Source organism: Pipistrellus hanaki, assembly GCF_964339955.1.
Source record: "Pipistrellus hanaki genome assembly, chromosome: 1".
NCBI classification, from domain to species: domain Eukaryota; kingdom Metazoa; phylum Chordata; class Mammalia; order Chiroptera; family Vespertilionidae; genus Pipistrellus; species Pipistrellus hanaki.
Genome location: NC_140503.1, coordinates 79,666,912 through 79,691,631, shown reverse-complemented (window position 1 = coordinate 79,691,631; position 24,720 = coordinate 79,666,912). Strand labels below are relative to the sequence as shown.

At 36.6% G+C, this 24,720-nt stretch overlaps 1 protein-coding gene across 7 annotated transcripts in view; it reads left to right on the top strand.

Moving 5' to 3' along the window:
• HEATR5A (HEAT repeat containing 5A) overlaps positions 1-24,720 on the top strand; it is a 107,149-nt gene that overhangs the window by 33,013 nt on the left and 49,416 nt on the right. For all 7 annotated transcript variants that reach the window (XM_084874390.1, XM_084874387.1, XM_084874389.1 and 4 more), the window contains 6 exons: positions 2,136-2,247; positions 9,369-9,521; positions 10,494-10,593; positions 13,935-14,044; positions 18,552-18,715; positions 18,804-18,979. In XM_084874390.1, coding sequence (XP_084730516.1) covers positions 2,136-2,247; positions 9,369-9,521; positions 10,494-10,593; positions 13,935-14,044; positions 18,552-18,715; positions 18,804-18,979 — 815 coding nt within the window. The remainder of the gene's footprint in view (positions 1-2,135; positions 2,248-9,368; positions 9,522-10,493; positions 10,594-13,934; positions 14,045-18,551; positions 18,716-18,803; positions 18,980-24,720) is intronic.

The window sequence follows — 24,720 nt, the reverse complement described above, 5'->3', positions numbered from 1 at the left end:
AGGAACCAGAGCTTCATGGAGGAAGGACTGGTTCTCTGTCTGGGGCAGGAAATGCACAGTACAAGCCTGGGATATCTGGTCATGATGGAAAACAAGGAAGTAATCACTTATATAATATGTTCATTGTAAAAGGATACAGATTTCCACTGACCAAAGATGAGATAATGTTGCGTCGTTATAATGACAGCACACATGGCTTGAAACACAAAATATATAAGCCCTCATGAGTTCATAATTATACTAAAATAAAGTTCTCCTAAAATTGTGTTGCTGTCCCCAAAATATGATTTTCGGGCAAATTCATGCTTTTGAAAGGAGCACTTTCAAACTGATAAAATACTATGTAGAACGTAGTGAATAAATAATCCGGTTTTATTTATTTTTAAAATATATTTTATTGATTTTTTTTATAGAGAGGAAGGGAGAGGGATAGAGAGTTAGAAACATCAATGAGAGAGAATCATAATCAGCTGTCTCCTGCACACCCTCTACTGGGGATGTGCCCACAACCAAGGTACATGCCCTTGACTGGAATCGAACCTGGGACCCTTCAGTCTGTAGGCCAACACTCTATCCACCACTGAGCCAAACCGATTAGGGCAAATAATCCGGTTTTAATGTGCAAAGAATTTTTAAGAGAACTGAAGTAACAGTTTTAATGAAATATAAAACAGAAAATATTTGTATCTTTTTGAATAGCTAGCTAGGAATTGCAATTTGTCAGAGAATATTGTTTCAGAATGAAAGCCATCATAACCTGGGCTTACACACATATAAGTAGTTCTTTTAAAATAAATTTCCACTATTGGTTTAACATTACTTCAAAAACGTTAAAACTATTTTGAGTATTGCCAACACCATTTGAATTAAGGTGACTGACAACTTTGGGAAGTGATATCTTTATTTAAATTTATTATTTTAGTTATATTCTAAACACATTACATCTTGCTAAGTAAGAATTACCACTGCATTTATATAGTTACATTTAATATCCTCAAATCATATTAAGTTAGCCCAGTGGTCGGCAAACTGCGGCTCTCAAGCCACATTCAGCTTTCAATCAGCGGTTTGCCGCTCTGTTGACTAATGAGTTTGCCAACCACTGGGTTAGCCAGACAGGATGATTTGTTTGGTTTGGTCCTCACTCTCTAAGTGTTATCCATTGAGTATAGGCCGCAAGTAGTCCTAAAGTAGCAGTAAGTTGGTTGGTTGTTTTGAAATCCATTAGCCTATCTCTTTAGAAAATTTACATGCCAACTCATAATAGAAATGATTAGTAATAGAGATATTTTCTTAGGCATATTAGATACTTGTTGGCCTTTGTACTTTACAAACATGCATTAGTCATAAATGTGAAATATCTTGTTTTTCCTCTCAGTTTATAACACTGCCTATTTCATAGACTTTTAAAATGTAACATTTTAATGAATCTCACTGTACTTTGAAACTTACTTCAATATGAGATGATTTTGAAAGCTTTTAACCTCTGTAGTATATAGCCACTCAAGTATCAAAGTGGTATGCAAAATTTTAGCCCAGCCCAGTATGGCTCAGTGATAGAGCATCAACCTATGAACCAAGAGGTCACAGTTTGATTCCTAGTCAGGGCGTATGCCCAGGTGCAGGTTCGATCCCCTGAGGGGGCTGTATGGGAGGCAGCCAATCAGTGATTCTCTCTCATCATTGATGTTTCCATCTCTCTTTCCCTCTCCATTTATCTCTGAAATCAGTAAATGTGTGTGTGTGTGTGTGTGTGTGTGTGTATGTGTGTATATATATATATATATATATATATATATATATGTATATGTATATGTATATGTATATGTATATGTATATTTTAAGGTGGTATGTAAAAATTTTAAAAGCAAGATTCCTGTAATGAGGTTTTCTTTGGTAGTTACTATCTACGATGGTTACTTAAAACTAAAAGTAAGTTCAAATTCTGTACAGCTAATTGTTGTACTATGTTGTTGCACATGCTCTACAAACAATTATAGGGTTTCTGTGTACACTTATACGCCAATATGAGAATTAAATTTTCAAGACATTATTATTAGTTGCTGTCATTTCTCCAGTAACCCATAAACTGAAATGCCTTTTTTTTTTTTACTTGTTCTTTTATATGTAAATAGATTATTTTGACATTAGCAGAGGATTTGCTGTGTTCTGCTACTCAAAACAGTCGCCTTTCAGCTCAGCGCACACAAGCTGGATGGTTGTTGATTGCTGCTCTGATGACATTAGGTAACGATCTTGTGGAAGATTTAGATAACTGAACTTAGTGTTTTCTGATGTAAAATATTGTAATGGGTGATTTGATCAGACTAACATTTAATATATACCAGAATTTAAATATCCACACAAATACTTGTTTTCTAGCTAGTCACCTTAGGAAACCATATACTTATTCCATTCCCCAAAATGTGTTCTTTTTGGTTTAACAGAAATTTATTGTCTCTCAGTTCTGGAGGCTAGAAGAACAAGATCTGAGGCTTACATATGGCCACCTTCTTATCGTATTATCACATCGTTATTTTATTCTCTCTGTGTGTACATCCCTGTGTTACTCTGTGTCTTCTTTCTTTTTTATATTTCAATCTGAATAATTCTTTACTGGCAATTTTTTCTATAGTTTTTCTTCATTTCCAAATCTTAAGTGGCTTCCCATTGCTTATAAAATTAAAATAAAATCTTGTCTAAACAGCTGCATTCAAGTATAATTTTTTTATTGTTTAAAGTATTATATATGTCTCCTTTTCCCCCCATTGACCCTCTCCCTTCTCCCCTCCCCACCCTTCCCCCTGCTCCTAGCCCCGAGGGCAAGCCTTCACTGCCCCGTGCTGTGTCCATTGGTCATGCTAATATGCATGCATACAAGTCCTTGGTTGATCTCTAAAACCCCTCCTCCCCTGCCCCTTGTCTCTGGATCTATTTTTGTTCGTCAGTTTATGTTGATCATTATATCCCACATGTGAGTGAGATCATATAATATTTATCTTTCTCTGACTGGCTTATTTCACTTAGCACAATGCTCTCCAGTTTCATCCATGCTGTTGCAAATGGTAAGAGTATCTTCTTTTTTACAGCAGCATAGTATTGCATTGTGTAGATTTACTACAGTTTTTTAATACACTCTGTTGATGGCACTTAGGCTGTTTCCAAATCTTAGCTATTATAAGCTGTGCTGCTATGCACATAGGGGTGCACATTTCTTTTCTGATTCGTGTTTCCTGTTTCTTGGGATATATTCCTAGAAGTGGGATCACTGGGTCAAAATGGGAGTTCCATTTTTAGTTTTTTGAAGAAACTCCATACTGTTCTTCACAGTGGCTGCACCGGTCTGCATTCGCACCAGCAGTGCACGAGGGTTCCTTTTGTTCCACATCCGCGCCAGCACGTGTTGTTTATTGATTTGTTGATGATAGCCATTGTGACAGGTGTGAGATAGTACCTCATTGTCGTTTTGATTTGCATCTCTCGGGTGATTGGTGACTTTGAGCATGTTTTCATATGTCTTTCAGCCGTGTGTATGCCCTCTTTCAAAAAGTACCCATTTTTTTATTGGATTATCTTCCTTTTGTTAAGTTCTATGAGTTCTCTTTAAATGTTGGAGATTAAACTCTTATCTGTGATAATATTGGCAAATATGTTCTCCCGTGCAGTGGGCTCTCGTTTTGTTGATGGATTCTTTTGCTGTGCAGAAGCTTTTTATTTTGATGTACTAGTCCCATTTGTTTATTTTCTCCTTAGTTTCCATTGTCCTAGAAGCTGTATCAGTAAAGATATTGCTATGACATATGTCTGATATTTTGCTGCCTATTGATTCTTCTAAGATTTTTATGGTTTCCTGTCTTAAATTCAAGAACTTTACCCACTTCGAGTTTATTTTTGTGTATGGTGCAAGTTGGTGATCTAGTTTCATTTTTTTTTTTTGCATATGTCTGACCAAATTTCCCAGCACCATTTATTGAAGAGACTGTCTTGACTCCATTGTATGCTCTTGCCTCCTTTGTCAAATATTAATTGAGCATAATGGCTTGGGACTATTTCTGGGTTCTCTCTCCAAAATGTTTTTAGATTTCTTTATTTAAAATTCTCTTCAAGGCCAGTTTATGAACCTTAAATAGGATAAGCCAATTTGATCATCTTTCAGGCTTAACTTTGAATGACTCTGGCTTTTCAAGAAATAATTTATATCCATCATCGGGAAAAAAAAAAAACATTTTCCAAAACATAAGTTAGGCAAGAGAACATACTGTAGCTTACGAATTCATTTCTGTAGTTGTTTTGGGAATTGGTAACACCAATAAGGTAGTTACATTGAAGGAGATAGGGCTCATTTAAATTATATATTTTTTAAGTTAGTGTTTTATGATCATGACTATTATAGTTATATCCTATGACTTTGAAATTTAATTTTATTACTTAATTACAGCTAAATTTTTTTTAAGTCTCTAGAGTCATGTGATTTATTGCTAGAATAGAAAAGTGACTGGATTTGACCAATGAATCATTTTGACATCTCTGAAATAATTTGGTCTAAAAGGAGCTTAAATTAAAATAATCATAAATGTAGAACCACTTTAAGTAATGTTCTTGAGATGATTAAAGAGATTTATTGGACTACCGTATTTTCCGGTGTATAAAAAAAAGCAGGCTTTTTATGCATGCAAATTATACATGTTCTGTACCCAAAGCTACACTGTGTTCTAGTAAAAAGCCTGCTCAGATTGGCCAGAGTCAGAGAGGCGGTCTATTAAAAAAAGAACTGGTGTTGCCTCGGAAGTGGGGGGAAGTCTTATACACAGCGAATAATAGGCCTAAACCTATGTTTTAACTGTAAAAATTAGGGGGTCATCTTATACGCTGGAAAATACGGTACATCAGAGTTCAGCCTATACACCAATGCCCTCCTCTGCTGGCCAATTTGGTTCTGATTGGTCGGTTTCTATGCCAGTCAGCATCAAAAGCTCTGCCTCCTAGGCAGCCATTGGCTCCTCACAGTTCATCCAGATTTAGTTCTGATTGGTCAGTTTCTATGCCAGTCAGTGTCTCTGGGCCTATCAATGGGGCCTGATCAGAAAAGTGGGGCTGATTAGGAGCCCCAGTGGAGGCCTGGAGATAAATGGTGGCACAGCTGCTGGAGAGAAAGAGGAGAGTGCTGACCAACATCTGCCATAGAGGCTATGTATCAGATGCTGCTTCTTCAGGCCTCTCTCTGGGCCTGATTTCAACCCCCTCAGCAGTCAGTGCTGGGTCGCCATGGCAACCCAGAGCTCACTACAGGACTGACTTCCAGGTGGTCCAGCCTCTGGTCGTGATGGACTAAGGGTTTTTATATATTAAGATTATTATTTTTTAACTTACGTAATAAATCTTTATTGTTCAGATTATTACAATTGTTCCTTTTTCCCCCCATAGCTCTTTTTCACCTGGTTCCCACCACACCCTTTGCTCTTACCCCCTTCCACTGTCTTCATCCATAGGTGTACAATTTTTGTCCAGTCTCTTCCTGCACCCCCCACACTCCTTTCCCAATCAGAATTGTCAGTCCACTCCCTTCCTATGCTCCTTATTCTATTATATTCACCAGTTTATTCTGTTCCTCAGATTTTTTTTTCACTTGATTTTTAGATTCACTTGTTGATAGATATGTATTTGTTCATAATTTTTATCTTTACCTTTTTCTTCTTCTTTCTCTTTTTAAAGAACACCTTTCAGCATTTCATATAATACCGTTTTGGTGAGGATGAACTCTTTTAGCTTTTTCTTATCTGTGAAGCTCTTTATCTGTCCTTCAATTCTGAATTATAGCTTTGCTAGGTAGAGTAATCTTGGTTGTAGGTTCTTGTTATTCATCACTTTGAATATTTCTTGCCACTCCCATCTGGTTTCTGTTGAGAAATCAGCTGAAAGTTGTATGGATGCTCCCTTGTAGATAACTGTTTTTCTCTTGCTGCTTTTAAAATTCTCTCTTTGTTTTTTGCTCTTGGCATTTTAATTATGATGTGTCTTGGAGTGGTCCTCTTTGGATTCCTTTTGTTTGGGAATTCCTTCTGTGCACTTCCTGGATTTGTAAGTCTATTTCTTTCATCAGGTGGGGGAAGTTTTCTGTCATTATTTCTTCAAATAGATTTTCAGTATCTTCTCTCTTCTTCTGGCACCCCCATAATTCTGATGTTGGTACACTTGAAGTTGTCTCAGAAGCTCCTTACACTATCTTCATATTTTTGGATTCTTTTTTCTTTTCTGGTTGAGTGTTTTCTGCTTCTTTGTATTTCAAATATTTGACTTGATTCTTGCAATCCTCTAGTCTGTTAAATCTCTGTATAATGTTTTTTTTTATTTCAGTCAGTTTATGCTTAATTTCTAGTTGGTCCTTTTTCATATCTTCAAGGGTCTTGCTAAATTTATCGGCCTTTTCTAGGAAATTCTAGAAAAACCTTATAACTGTGGTTTTGAACTCTATATCTAGTCGTTTGCTTTCCTCCATTTCTTTCATTTCTTTGTCTCCACATTTTAGCTACTTCCCTAAATTGATAGAGTGGCTTTGTGTGCTAGGTGTCCTATAGGGCCCAGTGGCTCAGCCTCCGCAGTTACTTGAGTTGGACACTATTGATGCAACCCTTTGTGGGCTGTGTGCACAGTCTTGTTGTAGTTAAGCCTTTATTGTTGTTGGTATCACTGGGAGGAATTGACCTCCATGCCAATTGGCTGTGAAGATCAGCTGTGTCTACGATGGGAGAACTTCTGTGCTGGAGCCACCCTTATGAGATAAGACTTGCAAAAGCCTCTGTGCTCAGCTTGGATGGGACAGAGTCTCAGGTCGGAGCAGACAGCATTGGTTTCTCGTCAGCCCTGCCCTATGAGGCCCCTGTGTCTCAGTGTCCTGTGGTAATCACTGCAAGCACCTCTGAGAGAAAGCCGCCCTTGATTTCTATTCATTGCCAGACAGTCCAGTTTCTCCCCGAATGAGTCTGGATACCCAGAGTCTCACCTGGAACTGGAGTTCAGTGCAGTCGAGAGCTTTTATTTCCCTCCTGCTTGAGAAAGCCAGTCATGTACTCAGTTGCTCGCCCTCTCCACGCTCACCTCTAAGTACCTCTGCTTCCTGCAGCTCTCTGAGTCTCAGTGTGCTTTTCTCTTTCTTTTTAGTTGTAGAATTTCCACTCAGCCAGCCTTCCTATGGTTCTGGATGATGTCCGTTTTACCTTTTAGTTGTAGTTTTGAAATTGTGCGAGGCAGCAGTTTAGGTGTTTACCTATGCCGCCATCTTGGTTTCTCCTATATTAGGATTCTTGATGTAAAAAAGACTTGCTCTTGTTTATGTTTATAATTATCATAAACTAATTTTTGTCAACTTAGTTCATGTATGTCTCTGAGATAACATCTTGATACCTTTAGGAAAGAGATGCTACATTGTTCACTATTGAGTTAATGAGATATCTTAGTATAATAGCAAATATTTAGAAACTTTTGTCAACTATGAGCATTCCCAGTGATGCTGTGCTTTTATTAACTAAATTGTACTTTTAGAATTTTCTGTATCCCCACAGCCTGTGGTATATGAATGGGCTGATGTGCACACATGGCACTCATGCACACAAACCTCTTACGTCATTTATTCTTAATTACTTTACTCTGTTTTCCTTTTTTTATTCCAATTCTAGGTATTTTGTGGTTTTTAGTACCATTTCATCAAAGAAAGTAATGAGCAAAGAGTGTCGAATTCATCTTATTTTGAATTAACAATAGCCTCTTCCTAAAAAGCAAATTAGAAGAAAAAAGTGGAAAAATTAATTATATTTTAATCTAATAAATTGCATGCATTAAAAAAAGATTGGTTTTGCTTCCTGGCCTGTGTGGCTAAGTGGATAGAGCATTGGCCTACGGACTGGAGGGTCCCAGGTTTGAGTCTGGTCACGGGCATGCACGTTGGTTGTGGTCACATCCCCAGTAGGAGGTGTGCAGGAGGCAGCCGATCGATGTTTCTCTCTCCCTCTCTCTCTCTGTAAAAAAATCAATAAAACAAATTAAAAAAAAAAAAAAGATTGGTTTGCAAATACTCGTTTCTTTTACCATATAGCTTCAGTTCTTCAAATGTAAATGAGGCAGTTTTTTAATGATAATTGTGTAATGTCATCCATTATGTAAATGCTTATCATGAGTCATACACTTTCCTATATAAACTCTTGTAAGTCTAGAAAACTGTCCAGTGAGATGAATACTATTGTAATTCCCTTTTATAGATGAGGAAATTGAGACAGAAAATGGTTGAGTAACTTAACCAAGTTTACACAGCGAGTAGATGGAGTCAGGATGTTAACCTGTGTTCTCATTCCAGAGTTCAATGCAGTTTTTGCTATGCTGCTATACTGCAGAAGGAAAACATACAGTCAGCCCAACACAGAAATAAGAAATAACAAGTACTTATAGGAGAATTTTGAGATAACCTCAGAATTTTAAAGAAAATTACTTGGAGAGAAAAGCTATAGGTTTTATTTTATTTATTTATTTTTTTAAATATATTTTTATTGATTTTGTACAGAGAGGTAGGGAGAGAGATAGAGAGCTAGAAACATCGATGAGAGAGAGTCATCGATCAGCTGCCTCTTGCACACCCCCTACCAGGGATATGCCCGCAACCAAGGTACATGCCCTTGACCGGAATGAAATCCGGGACCTCTCAGTCCCCAAGCCGACGCTCTATGCATTGAGCCAAACTGGTTTCGGCGGTTTTATTTTTTATACTTTCTTTTTTTATATATATTTTTCTTAACTGAAAATGGTGGTAAATAAAATACTATCATTGTACATTACCTTTCATTACTGGCTTTGTGTATTCATGATTCCTTAGTTCTAAAGGATGTTGCTTTGGGGGGAAAAAATTTTTTTTTCCATTTCGATGTATTACTTCTGAATTTGGCCTAGAACAGGTTGCTATCAAAAGTTAGCATTACTCTCAGGATACAATGTTATTTGTTACCAAAACAGTATTATCTTGCAGTTACATGGTAAATCACATTTTTTTCAGATTACTTTAAAGGACACTATCATTTAGATCAGACAAACCCTTGGAGGCCTCTGGTATTAATTTGAGGAAGTTTGGATAAAAGAAACGGAGTCTCAGAGGTCATAGCAGTAGTGAAGGAGCTGACACTAGAACCCAGACTTAACTGTTGGTTCCTTGTTTTTCTCTCTACTCCAGTACGTTCAGATAATAATCAGTAGTACATTCATTGGAATCAGAATGCAAGAAAGGGAACAAAATATTGCAGTAGGGTGTTAAAATATGTTCATTAATAGATTTTTAAAGAGCAGCCACTTTGCATTCTTTTATAAGTGATAAATTGAATGAATTACAGGTCCTGCAGTTGTCAGTCATCACCTTGCTCGTGTCCTGCTGTTGTGGAAGTGTGTCTTTCCAGTGTCTCCTAAAGATCTAGAGACAGAAAAGAGCCGAGGAGATTCGTTTACATGGCAGGTAACCTTAGAAGGACGAGCTGGTGCCCTCTGTGGTAGGTTGAGTTTAGTCTTTTTGCTCCCACTTTTTGGCTTTTCCCCACTCTTTAACTTTACACATACTTGTATGTTTTACTTAATTTTAGAGGGAAATGACATTTTTCTGGTGTTTTTTGTGTTTTTTTGAGGGAGGAGGGGTAATTGAATATAATTGATTACTAGTATATCCAGTTGGTGATTATAACAGAAGTAGATGTAATAAACCAAATTTAAGAGTTCTGATCCTTAGGATAACACATGTTTTATTAGATGCACTCCAGTTGAGAAATGTCAAGATTGCTTTTCCTTAACTAAGCATTCATTCCTCTTTTCACCAACACTAGGGTTGGATTTACTTAGTGTTAATTAAGCATGTTTCCATTTAGTTTTTAATATATGAAGTTATACCCTTTATAATATGTAGGCCATTAAAATAGTATTCACTATGAAAACAAACTAAGGAAGGGTGGGATCCCTGAAAAGACATGAAAGCACTGACTTTGGTTTTGTTTGTTTATTCATGGTGCTTTTTGACTCTTAAGAATAGAAAACAATTTTGAAAGTCAGCCTAACTTGAAAATATTTATTTTATTCTATATAAGAAATTAACTCCTTACAAAAACATGTGTTTTAGGTAACACTTTCAAAAACTAACATGCTGACTCAAAAGTAGAATGGCCCTTCAGAATTACTATAGAACTGGCAAACTTTAGAGTCTAAGCTAATTTATTCTTCTTCTGAGATCTGAGTAGAATCCAGGAAAGAAACATTTTGTTAACTTGGTTAGAGGCCTCTGGTATTAATTTGAGGAAGTTTGGTTAGAAATAGAGGACACTAGCTTTCTTTTTATACTAGAGTTTCAAGAATTTTTGTTTGTTTTTAACACATTTTTTTATTCTTCTAATAAAAATGCAAACGCTGTAGCATAATTGAATGCTTTTTTCATATTCATTACATTCTGCCAAGTAAAAGCGTGTTCTGTCTTTCAGCTATCAAGAGCTTTGTTTCCCACTGTGGTGATCTCCTTACAGCGGAAGTAATTCAGCGTCTTCTTCCACCACTTCCTTGTGCTGTGGCTTTGCTAACTCAGTAAGGATCTGCTGTTTAGATAGGATTTTTTAAAAGTTTAATAGTAATCAGTTACTCTCTGATTATGTAATACCTTTTCAGTGCAATGACACCAGTTTCTATGATCAGTGAATGATTTTCCTTTTGCAGAGGAAGGCAAATATTTAGTTATGTGATTGTTTCTTATTAGGCTAGAGTTTTTAAAGAAAATATATATTAAAAGGGAAGAAAAATTTCTTGGTGGATGTGTATTTCTGTAGTCAGATTTAACAAAAAAATTAATATAAAGCCTGTTAACCTTTTCAGGTTTGCATTTTATTGGTAAGTGCTTTTCTTGTGTTCATAAGAACAAGATGCTTGTTAACAATTTCAGTGTCTTGTTTATATTTTTCATATGTCTGACTTATAAGAAAACATAAAGAAAATCTAGTTTATGTCACAAGAATCTATAATTTCCAAATTAATAAAATGTGTAGTTTGGAGAAAGTCTTTCAAATGTACTTAATGATACAACATTTTATGTATACAGAAAAATGTATTTAAGATGTGGTTTACAAAGCACTAGAGGCCGATGCATGAAATTCGTGCAAGAGGAGGCCTTCCTTCCCCCAGCTGCCGGCACCACCTTCCCTCTGGCACCCGGGACCCGGGCTTCCCTTGCAGCCCCGGCTTTGTCCAGAAGGTCATCCGGAAGGACATCCAGTCTAATTAGCATATTACACTTTTATTATTATAGATAATAAAATGAACTCTAGATATGAGTTCAGCACATCTAGAGCAGGGTTAGCAAATGTGTGCTGTAAGGGCCAGATGGTCTCTGATATACCTAGTCAGCTCTGTTGTTTCAGCTCAAAAGCAGACAGATAATCTGTAAATTAATCAGTGTGGCTATGTTCCAGTAAAACTTTACAGAAACAGGTAATGGGTCAGATTCAGCTATCCCTGAACTCTGGAACATTCACATTACTGTTGAAGTTGTCTGTGTGTTCCACTCTGCTACCATTCTTCCTGCCTTCCTTTAGAGATACTCACTATCATGAATTTTATAGATGTCATTCCCTGCATTTTTAAAAAGTGTATTTTTCCCTAAACAGCACATGGTTTAGTTTTGCTTGGTTTTGATTCAGCACATGGCATACTTTTTCTGAGACTTAATTATTTTAAATATATTTTCATTGATTTCAGAGACAAAGAGAGAGAAATATCAATGATGAGAGAGAATCATTGATCAGCTGCTTCCTGCATGCCCCACACTGGGGATCAAGCCCACAATCTGGGCATGTGCCCTGACCAGGATTCAAATCAGGACCTCCTGGTTCATAAGTTGACACTCAGCCACTGAGCCATGCTGGCAGGGCCTGAGACTTAATTTTTTTTTATACAGCATTATGTTTCTAAATTTCATTTATGTGCAAATTTCTTCCTTCATTTTGATTGCTGTATAATATTTAATTATGTGACTATACAGCATTTTATTTATCTCCTGTCAATGAAATAGCCAAAATACCTTCCAAAATTCTTGTGTATTTCTATAGATAGTATATGTGAGTACCCTTTGATTCACTTCTTTACCAACACTAATCAGACATCAGTTTTAGCCCATTCAGTAAGTATAAATTGGTATCTCATTTATGACTTTTATATATCTGACTAAGCCCCATACACGAAGATTCATACTAGAATGGGCTTTCCTTTCCCTGACTGCTGGCACCGCCTTTTCAGTCCAGCTCAGCTCCTTCCCGCTCAGGCCCCAGAGCTGCCTCTTTCCATTCCAGGAGCTGCCTCTTTCTGTTCCGGCCCCTCCTTCCCATGCTGCTAGAGGCCCTGAGAGACCAAGGGTGGGGCAGAATGCGCCTCCCCTTCCCCCTATACCCCCACTCAGTGGCTTAGTATGCAAATTAACTGCCATCTTTGTTGGGTTAATTTGCATATCACTTCTGATAAGCTGGTGGAGTAGCGGAGGTACTATCAATTTACATGTTTGTCTATTATTAGGTAAGATTCCTAATGGCTGTGTCTTTTTATGTACTTACTGATCCTCAGTGTTCCCCTTCTATGAAATCCCTATTTATGCATACCTTTACCTATTTTTAGATAAAATGTTTTTTTGATTACTTTTTGTCTTTTTTATTTTGAGAGTATGTTTATTACAAGGAAGGGCTTAGGATAAAAGAAGGAAAAGGAGAAAGCTTAGGTGGGGCTGCTTTGGTTCACTGGGAAATCAGAGAAAAGGGGGCCTTGGAAACAGGTTTAGGGGGTTAGCCAAAAATGAGCCACCACTGCTTATTGCTCCCCTGGTTTGCAAGTCTGGTGGGCACCCTTAGAGTTTAGGAGATGCATGCTCCTAGGAGGGAGAACACACCTACTTTTTAAAAAATCTTCCTACTTCATAGTTATAAAGACATCTTTTTATATTTCTCTCTAAAATATTTAAGGTTTTATCTTTCACATTTAAGTCTTTAATTCATCTAGAATTTATCATTGTGTTCCGAGTGATATGTGTTAATATGGATAACTAGAATAGCAGGCAGTAGTTTTCTAGAACATCCAAATAAATGAACATTGCCAGAATTTCTTAGAGTGCCTGGAAACCTCATGCCATAATCGTTTAGTTGACTTATTCTGGCATAACAGTAAAAATGATCCCATTGAATGTCTGTATTGCTAAAAGAGATTAAAACCAATTGATAAAATGGTACTTTGCAAAGAGTAGCAATCCTTTAATAAGGTTCACTTGTTAAATGAGTGAACCTTATAGTAAACTGTCTTAATAGCAATAATGAGAAAATAACAGAAAATAAAGAAAAATAGATGAAAGTTAAAGAAGAGTATGAAGAAAGAAGGTGATAAGAAATATTGTGAATATAACTATTGGAGAAACACTGGCTCTCTCTATTAAAAGAGAATTTTGTTTATGGTTTTGCATATTTTTATGATTCTATTTGGTGATGATATTCTACATCAAGTTTCTAATAAACACTTGGATTTTTTTCTAGGTATTTTTTTCTCCTCTTTGCTTCTTCAGCTGATTCCTTTTCTACCATAACAGATTTTATTGTTTACAAATGCCATGTTATAAATTTTGGAATTTAGTTAATGGTTTTATTTTCTCAACAAAATACGTTCTTAGAACTCTACGCTGAATATATATAGTTTTGTTTTATGAGGTATGATAGAAAATATGGCAGAATGATTTCCATGTGTGACATTTGTAATCACACCTTAGTAAAATAAATAAAAGTAACAGTAATGTTCACTAATACTATGTATAGTTGTTTTATGTTTATATGCCAACCTGTTCAATATTTGTTCATTGTTATATAAGTTACACATGTAAGGTATACTTTCTCTTTTATTTTAAGGCTTTCTTCAATAATAAAAACATATGGAAGTCCTTTGAAAACACCATCAGTAGTATATAGACACAGGCTTTATGAATTACTGATTCTATTACCTCCTGAGACCTATGAAGGTATGTGCTTTAGACCAAAGTGTTTTCTTATTTGTAGCTAGTACAGTGCCTGGAAATAATAACTGAGTGAATTAATTGCATGGCAGTTGTTTAGTGCCCTGTTTCTAGGAGGTGTAGTAAGTTCAGTCTTAATCCATGTGTTTATTACCATTCTATAAAAAATAAAGTATATATATTTAAAAACCTGCTTTTTCTTGTCTTGCTCCTCTCTTCTGGGGAAAAATGTAGTTCCTCTGGGAGAGAATGAGTAACAAAGATTGGTCTCAATTCTATCCAGCGTTTGGTACAGATTATATAATGCAAATCGGTTAGAAATTTGGCCATTCCTAGTTTCCCTCTAGAGTGATTATCATATGCATTCTGTTCCACTATTCTATTCTTAACTCTGTCCAGATAGAAGTTTAATATTGAACTACCAAGGTATAATTGATTTTATAAAGTTAATAATGTAGGTTTTGCTCTAATATGTTCAAAGATGTAAAATAAACTTGAATCTATTTTAAAAGTTGTCCTAAAACCTTCCTTGTAAATGTAAAATACAATTTTAAGAAAAACTGTGCCATACTACTGAATAAGTCAAAACTTTTGTTTTAAGAGGTAAAAGTTTAAAATGATCACCAATGAGAACGTCTATATTATTTTAGTTTTAATAATTTTCAGTAACCAAACACATTAAATTGATCATTACTTCATATGTTTTTTTGTATAAATACATTTATTGGCTTATAGTCTTAGTCTACAAATAAATGCAATCTAGTATATATATATACCACAATAGTTTAAAATGTTAATTTACAACTTCTCTATTGGCCTTTATCATTTTTGTGAATGATATTGTTTCTCCTGCCTCTCTTCCTGGTTCATAAATATACTTAGCAAAATATTTGAATTAAAGGAAGCATTTAGTCTGTACTTCTAAAGACCTGGGAGGTGGGGAGATACATTGCCATTTCTCAGAAAATATATCCAAAGAACCATTTCTGTATGCCAGGCACTGTGCTAGCAATTGTATGTGTTACATTGAGTCTTGGACAACACTGGTTTGAACTGCATGGGTCCACTTATATAGGGAATTTTTTTTTCTTTTTTCTTTTTTTTAATATATTTTATTGATTTTTCACAGAGAGGAAGAGAGAGGGATAGAGAGTTAGAAACATCGATGAGAGAGAATCATCGATCAACTGCCTCTTGCACATCCCCTACTGGGGATGTGCCCGCAACCAAGGTACATGCTCTTGACTGGAATCGAACCCGGGACCTTTCAGTCCGCAGGCCGACGCTCTATCCACTGAGCCAAACCGGTCCTGGCTATATGGGGAATTTTTTTGATAAATACTGTAAATGTATTTTCGCTTATGATTTTCTGGATTGTTTGGGGTTGTTTTTTTTTGTTTGTTTGTTTTTTTAGATATTTTTATTGGTTCCAGAGAGAAAGGGAGGAGAGAGATAGAAATATATAATCCTATATAATAAAAGTGTAATATGCAAATCAACCGAATGGCAAAACAACCCGTTGCTATGACATACACTGGCCACCAGGACAGATGCTCAACACAGGAGCTGCCCCCTGGTGGTCAGTGCGCTCTCACAGGAAGCCAGGCTAACAGCTGGCAAGCATAGCGGTAGTGGTGGGAAGTAAGGAGTGAGGAGTGCTGGACTGTCAGAGCCCACACTGCGAGAGGGATGTCTGACTGCTGGCATAGGCCTGATCCCTGGGGGGACATCCCCCAGACTGTGAGAGGGTTCAGGCCAGGCTGATGGACCCACCCCCCCTCCAATGCATGAATATCATGCACCAGACCTCCAGTGTAGTAATAAACTGCTTTTGTTACATGAGACATTTTTAAGAATTTAAATAACTTTTTTTCATGATTGTCCAGCAGATGCAGACTTTTGTGATAATAGTGACTTTCTGAATTTTATGGAGTGGGTTCTTTATTAAGTGGGTTCTTAGGTTTTCTTTCCTATCTTAGTTTTGTTATGGATCTCCTTTAAAATCTTTTAATATTCTCTACACTGAAATTTTTTCTCTTATGCATCAGAAAGCCAGTGGTGTTTTTATACAATGAAAGCGTATTTGCATTTAAATTTAGAATCACCTTCATTTTGTTTGGGGGCAGTTGTGGAGCAGTCATTTTAAGTAAGAAATAGAGATTTGCCACTATTTTTATACTTACCTGTAGTTACAAAATACCTTGCATATTGTACTACTAACAGAATTATTTTTCTGAGTACCATATGTTGGCAGTTAAACTTACACACACATTCATTTGCTTCATTAAGCCTTCAGTGATCCCTGTCCCCCCCTTCCTAGTTCCTGTATACAACCTCTCCTTTCTATAAACTTAACAATACTTTGTTTCATCTTTTATGAAACACTAGAGGCCCTGCGCACGAAATTTGTGCACAGGGACGGTCCCTAGGCTTGGTCTGCGATCAGGGCCATCTTCCCTGGCTGCCCAGAGTTGGCCCTGTCCCCCGCCACCACCCACCCCCAGTTCCCCATTCGCCATCAGGTAATCAGAGCCTGATAGTCGGGGGAAGGGACTAAGAGGTCGGCTATTACCACCAGCTCGCCGGCTCCACCCCTGCCACAGGTCACCCTGTCTGTGGAGCGACCCGTGGAGTGGGGGCTTGTCCTGGTGCCACCCACCCCAGTTCCCCATGCACCATTGGTCAATCAGAGCCTGCTGGCCAGGGAAAGGGACCACTCGATATGACATACACTTACCACCAGGAAGCATACAATCAAATATATATAACCTTAGTCTAAGATATATATACCTTACCTAATAAAACAGAAACATGCAAATTAACCATCACTCTGCTACACCCACAGCCAATCAGAGTAAGTATGCAAATTAGCCCAACAAAGGTGGAGGTTATTTTGCATATGCAGGTGCAGAGCAGTGTGAAGCCTGCTATGAGGGGAAGGTGAGTGGCAGAGGGAGCTACTGGAGTGGTGCTCCAGACAGAAGCGAGGACTTGCTGGCTCTGGTCGGCCAGGGAGCCGGGACATGCCCGCTCCTGGGCAGTTGGGAGTGAAGCCAGGGGAAGGAAGGCCTATTCTTGCATGACTATCATGCAACAGGCCTCTAGTGTGTGTGTGTGTGTGTGTGTGTGTGTATGTGTATGACAGCCATGCCTTGTCTCATGTCTTATAGATAATTACAATGCCACCTGTGCATTAGCTTGGTCCCCAAAACAAACTAAAAAAAAAGAATTCTCTCTAGATCTAAGTTTCAAATTATAAAAATAATACAGATGGTGGAGGAATAAGTTAAACTGCACTTGGAGTGGGGGTGGGGATAATTAAAATCCAGACTAGAAATTTCTACAGAACAAACCATCTAATTTCTTTAGATAAATTACTGGGGGGAGGGAAAAACTTTAAATTGAAAGAGACTTAAGATATATCAACTAACCATTTCATGTAGATTTACTTAGAACTTGATTCAAACATAAAAGCAAATAAAAATAGGCATTTGAGTCCACTGAAAATTTAAAGACTAAATGAATATTTGTTTCGTGGTTTTTAAAATATGATATTATGATCATGAATTATTTAAAATGTCCTTAACTTTAGTGATACACAATGAAATATTTATAGATGAAATTATATTCTTTCCAGGGTTTGCATCAAAATAATACGGGAAATAGTGAACTATTTAAAATGTCCTTAACTTTAGTGAAACACAGTGAAATATTTATAGATGAAATTATATTCTTTCTAGGGTTTGCTTCAAAATAATGTGAGAAATAGTGAGATAGTGAAGGAAGGTAGAGGTGAAACAAGATTGACCCACTTGGTCAAGATGAATGACAATCATGCTAGCTGTAGGGAGTTGGGATGTCATAATACTATTATGTCTGGTTTTATGTCTGTTTGAAATTTTCCATGATAAAAACATATCTAATATTTATAAATATTTTTGAAGTTACCTTTTTTTAAAATATATTTTTATTGATTTCAGAGAGATGAAGGGAGAGGGAGAGAGAGAGAAACATCAATGATGAGAGAATTATCAATCAGCTGCCTTCTGCATGCCATCTGCTGGGTCTGAAACCCAGGCATGTGCCCTGACTGGGAATTAACTGTCACCTCCTGCTTTATGGGTCCATGCTCAGCCATTGAGCCACACCGCCAGGGTGAGGCCATCATTTTTTTAAACAAATATAATTTATCAGCTTTTGTATCTTTTGTATTCTGTTTTTGTACTTTAAGTCATTTTATTTAAAATGATGATAGTATCATAAGGTTTACACACATACATTGAGATGTGTGTCTTTTCAGTATCCAGTCAGCCTTGCAACCAGTAGCCCATTTGGTTGAGTTATTCGTTTGTACAGTATTTTTCTAGGATCAGATTGATCTTTGGCTGTGATGATTAAAGTTAGCCAGTGTGTACCATTAAAGTTCCACCTGGGCTTTTTTTTAACCCCATACTCTAAATAGCTAACTGCTATTACTAAATTACTAATTGTTCTTTCTCCTTTGACTCAACAGGACACCTCTGTGCTATCCTCAAAGAGCTGACTGCTGACTTGACTGGCCCTGACATACAGGTGGCAGCATCCACATTTTTACTTCCACCCCTCTGTCATCAGGAAGATCTTTTGTTATTAAGTCCTTTGCTACAAGAGACTGACCATAGATTTATTGAGGAACAGGTATGGTCATTTTCAATAACCCTTGGGTTCATTCCTGTGTGAACAGTGGTTTTAAAACCTATATTACATGATTTATTTTTTCTTTTAGCTCCTGCTTAGTAATGGTATTGCTTGTGGAAGCCTTGAGTATGACGCCTATTCTGTTTATGAGAAAGATGTAGGGGGAGAATCAGTGCCTAAGCCCCTACCTCCAGCACTGTCAGTGATTAGCTCTGCAGCCAAGCTCTTTGGAGTTGTATGTGCTCATGTGGGAGAAGCTCAAAGGTAAACCATCTCCAGTAATTCACTTACCCTGAAATAAATAGTTTACTCATTCTGAAATGTAATATTTCCAGACTGGCAATTGGTTCAATGAATGCATCATGTAGAATTGGGTGGGTAAGAAGAATGCTGTTAGAAGTTCTCACTAATATAAAAAACTTACAGATGAAAGTGAGATGCTCTCTCTCTCTCTCTCTCTCTCTCTCTCTCTCTCTCTCTCTCTCTCTTTTTTTTTAATTCTCAGCCGAAAATATTTTTTCCATTGATTTTTTTTGTTTGTTTGTTTTGTTATTGTTCTTGTTTTTGAGAAAGTGCAAGGGAGGGAGGAGGAGAGAGAGAAACATCAACATGGGAGAGACACATTGGTTGGTTGCCTCCCACGGGCAGGGGATCGAACTTGCAACTGAGATATGTGTCCTTAACTGGGAATTAAACCCTTGGGTCTGTGGCCAACACTCTTAACCACTGAGCACAATCAGCCAGGATGAATTGCTGTCTCTTGTTAGTTATTTACCTAGCTAATATTTAATAAGTAAGTTAATGATAAAACTAAATGATTACATTAAACTAACAGTTGATAGTACTATTGTGCATACAATACTTAACCCACAGTTAGCTTATTATCTACCTGAAAATAGAACTGGAAACTCAGTGACACAGGAACATTGATTTCTCTTCCTGGAAGCAGCCTGAGGTGGCCTTTGAAAATGGCTTACTATTCACTTGACCCAGAAAACTCCACAAAATCATGCATATCAAGAGGGGGGGCGCAGTTTAACCCACACACAAACTCTCTTTGCCAGACTAAGAGGATCCTTCATTAAAAACGCAGGTTGCTCCTAAGCTAGAAAAGGAGTTTGAACAGAAGAAAGAGATATCCCAGAAGAAAGAGAACAAAAGCAGGGCCCAAGAGTAAATTCAGCATAAAATAAATGCTAATGAAAGTTAAAAAAAAAAAAAAAATAGGCCGAGACCGGTTTGGCTCAATGGATAGAGCGTCAGCTTGAGGACTGAAGGGTCCCGGGTTCGATTCTGGTCAAGGGCATGTACCTTGGTTGCGGGCATATCCCCAGTAGGGGGTGTGCAAGAGGCAGCTGATCGATAACTCTCTCTCATCGATGTTTCTAACTCTCTATCTCTCTCCCTTCCTCTCTGTACAAAATCAATAAAATATATTTTTAAAAAAAAAATAGAACAATGATTTATGAGCCATTGTCACAAGGAAAAACATTGGTTTTCTACTTAGATTACGTCTCCTAGGCTTGCTTTCTTGGAGGCTTCATGGAATCATTATGGGTCCAGTGATTAATCTTTAGTTTGATGGATTTCAGTTCATTCAAAGTTAATTTTGGTTTTGAAAACTCAAAGTTGGATAATGATTTCTCAGTGAGAATAACAGCTTCTTAATTGACTGAGGAAATACTATTCTTGGAAATTTAAAAAAATTATTCATATCCACGACCCAGAAAATTCAGTTTTTATCTGAGATACTAAAGGAAAGTGAATCTTTCCTGTAGGCTTTACTGGTCTACAGTGTACAAATTGTTAACTATCATCATTCATATTCTCTCTTTATATATATACACTGAGTGGCCAGATTATTATGATCTCTGAACACATAATAACCTGGCCACTCAGTATATAGGTATATAGATATATAGATATTAAGAGGCCCAGTGCATGAATTCGTGCATGGGTGGGGTCCAGCCAGCCTGGCCACGGGGAGGGGACATGGGCAGTTGGCCAGCCTGCCTGCTGGTCGAACTCCTGGTCGAGGGGACAATTTTCATATTAGCCTTTATTATATAGGATATACAATGAGAGGCCAGATTATTATGCGTTCAGGGATCATAATAATCTAGCCACTCATTATATAATATAATTTTATCCAGTTATGTCTTCCAGTTAGGTAGGAAATTTGCTTTGGTCTCTTGCTGAAGATTCACAAATATATTTGAGTCTTGTCAACAACACATTTCTGAAACAGGTCTTTCAGTGGATAGAAAAGTGAATAAATTTATGTTCATTTTTAACAGTTTCATGTTATTTTATTTAAAAGGCTGGTAGCATTAAGGTATATACACACACACACACTTTGAAGTGTCTTTTCAGAGCTTTAATTTCAAAATGTATTTTTCCCAAATTTATTTGTAGCATATAGCTCCCTGTTTGTACTGTGTCTATAAAGTTATGGTTATAAGATATTTAAGAATGCCGAAACCGGTTTGGATCAGTGGAAAGAGCGTCTGTCTGCGGACTGAAAAGTCCCGGGTTCGATTCCAGTCAGGGGCATGTCCATTGGTTGCGGGCACATCCCTGGTGCAGGGTGTGTAGGAGGCAGTTGGTTGATGTTTCTCATCGATGTTTCTAGCTCTCTATCCCTCTCCCTTCCTCTCTGTAAAAAATCAATAAAGTATATATTTTTAAAAATAAAAAAATAATTTAAAAAAAGATATTTAAGAAAACGTCTGACAATTATAAATTAATGCTGTGGTACTAAAAGATGAGAGGAAAATCATAGTTGTCTGGGATATTCAAAGATGAATTGGTGGAAAAGTCTGTAACTACTATTCTGTATTTTATACAGAATACAGTTAATTTAAAATAGTTCACTTGAATTAATACAGCTAATTACAGTGGATGAAACGGGTGGCCTTGTGGATAAATGACTTAAATTAAGCATGTTCTTAAACGGCTCTCCTCTTTTTAGTAAATCTAACGTAAAAAGTAAAAAAGAAAAGAATATAGTTCATACAAACTTTCTCTTTTTTAAAATGATTTTTATCATCACTTATCCTCCCTTCTGAAATTAAAATAGCTAATATTAATTTTAATTTTATTTGTGTTCTTATAGTATATGGGAAGTCACAAATATTGATTTATAATAGCATCTATTTTGTTTAATTATAAAAATAATACCCTGTTTCCCCGAAAATAAGAGTGTCTTGTATTAATTTTTGCTCCCAAAGATGTGCTAGGTCTTATTTTCAGGGGATGTCTTATTTTTCCATGAAGAAGAATACGGTACACATTTATTGTTAAATGAAAATAAAGGAAATTTATTACCTGTATACGGTACAGTAGTACGGTAGTTGTCAACACAAACCAGACAAACTGTGAATCCTACAGTATCAAGAATTTACTCATTTATTCAATGACAATCATGTCATCATCTTCTGGAACATCATCATAACAATCCAATTCCTGTATTTCCTGGTGAATTTCTTATGACTCCATTTCTTTCAGAATCAGTGGACCAAATCTCTCATGTTTAGCCTAGGGGGGCCTTATTTTTGGGGGATGCCTTATATTTCATTCAGAAGGAAACCTGTAAGTAGGTCTTATTTTCGGAGGATGTCTTATTTTCGGGGAAACACGGTACATACTAATAGAAGATTTAGAAAATATAAAAAAAATAAAATGTAAATTTAAAAGTTCAACTCATAACCTGGTTGGGTGGCTTAATTGGTTGGAATGTCACCCTATGCACCAAAGAGGTTGAAGGTTCGATTCCCTATCAGGACACATAACTAGGTTGTAGGTTGGTCTGGGCACATATGGGAGGCAACATATTGATGTGTTTCTCACAGTAGTGTTTCTCTCTCTCTGTCTCTTTCCCTCTCCCTCTCCCTCCCTCCTTCCACTTTCTGTAAAACAATGGAAAAGTATTCTCGGGTGAGGATTAACAAAAAAATTTGTAGAATGTCAACATTTTATACAGAAAAGAAATACTGATTTTGTACAAATGTGGTTACTTTTAATGTATTTTTTTTCACCTAATTGCAAAGAATGAATTAATTCATTAACTTGATCATTGTTCCACTTCCAACTGCACATTGCAATCATTTGGACAACTTTCTTTAAATCAGTAGATTCTGATGTAATAGTATGGTGTACATTCTATGTTAAGCATTGAAACTTTTTTAAAAATATATTTTATTGATTTTTTTTTATTAAATTATTATCTGTGTACATATTTTAACATTGTCCCCCCCTCCTGTACATACCCTCCCTCCCCAGAGTTTTGTGTCCATTGAAGCATTGAAACTTTTAACACCTTAGGTAATTCGGATGAGCTGCCAAGGTTAAGAACCACTGCTATAAGAGCTTATAAAATGGCCGAAACCGGTTTGGCTCAGTGGTAGAGCATTGGTCTGCGGACTGAAAGGTCCCAGGTTCGATTCTGGTCAAGGGCATGTACATTGGTTGCAGGCACATCCCCGGTAGGGGGTGTGCAAGAGGCAGCTGGTCGATGTTTCTCTCTCATTGACGTTTCTCGCTCTCTATCCCTCTCTCCTCCTCTCTGTAAAAACATCAATAAAAAAAAAAATATGCCGAAACCGGTTTGGCTCAGTGGTAGAGCGTCGGTCTGCGGATTGAAAGGTCCCAGGTTCGATTCTGGTCAAGGGCATGTACATTGGTTGCAGGCACATCCCCGGTAGGGGGTGTGCAAGTGGCAGCTGGTCAATGTTTTTCTCTCATTGACGTTTCTAGCTCTCTATCCCTCTCTCCTCCTCTCTGTAAAAAATCAATAAAATATATATATTTTTTTAAAAAAGAGCTTATAAAATGCTGTAGATTGCGAGTTGAGGATGTAGAGAGAGGAAAAACATAGTTATAGTTTTCAATATTAAAATTTTTCACCATTATACACCCTCCCTGAAATAATAAAGTAAATCATTATTTTCAAATATTGTGTCTGCTATTTACTCAGTTAACTATGTATTTTTGTTTCAACTATACTCAAAACTTTGTTTTAGTATCTAATTTCATTACAATAATTACATGTTTTAATTTATACCACTTAGAAAGACCAATTCAGTGTTACTGAATGCTCATTCTTAGTTCCTCAGAAAATTAAAAGTAGAACTGCTTTATGACCCCACAATTCCACTTTTGGTTTTTTATCTGAAGAAATCCAAAATGCTAATTTGAAAAGGTATATGTACCCCTGTGTTGATCATATAGTATTCCATATGATGTGGAATCTAAAAAACAAGCAGAACAGAAACAGATTCATAGATACAGAGAACATTTTGACCATTGCTAGATGGGAGGGGAGTTGGGGATGGGTGGAATGGTTAGAAAAGGTAAAAGGGGAATTAAAAAAATACAAATTGGCAGTTACAGAATAGTCATGGGGATGTCAAATACAATATAGCATAGAGAATATAGTCAATGTAGGCTATATGGTATCAGGTGGGTACGACACTTACCATTTCATATGTTATATAATGTTTAACCACTACGCTATATACCTCTGAAATGAATGTAATATTGAATGTCAACTGTAATTGAAAAAAAAAATTATAAAGGAAAAAAAGTCATCTCCATCTTCCTGAAAATTCAGAATTTTTTGTTGTTGTTGATGTTATTTTTTGTTTTGTTTTTGAAATCTGTTAGGATTTGGGATTAAAAGATGGGGGGAAACTTGGGGGCTGTCAGTCCTGGATATAGTCTGGAGAAAATGGGAAAAGCATGAGTTAATGTTGTGTTGTATATAATATGATCCCAAGTACATTTTTAAAGTATAGTTGAGAGGCGTTAAATATAGATGACATAAGTTGGTGCCACCTTTAAAATGAAGCAATGTGTTTGAATCCAATTAAGTTCTGTTATTAAAAACAAAAATCGATGCAAGTAGTTTCTGAGCTATCCTTTGTTTAGAAAATAATTGCTGAAATAGCTGGATTTGTCCAGGTAAATCTTCATTAAGTAATACAACCATTTGTTGTTATTGTTGT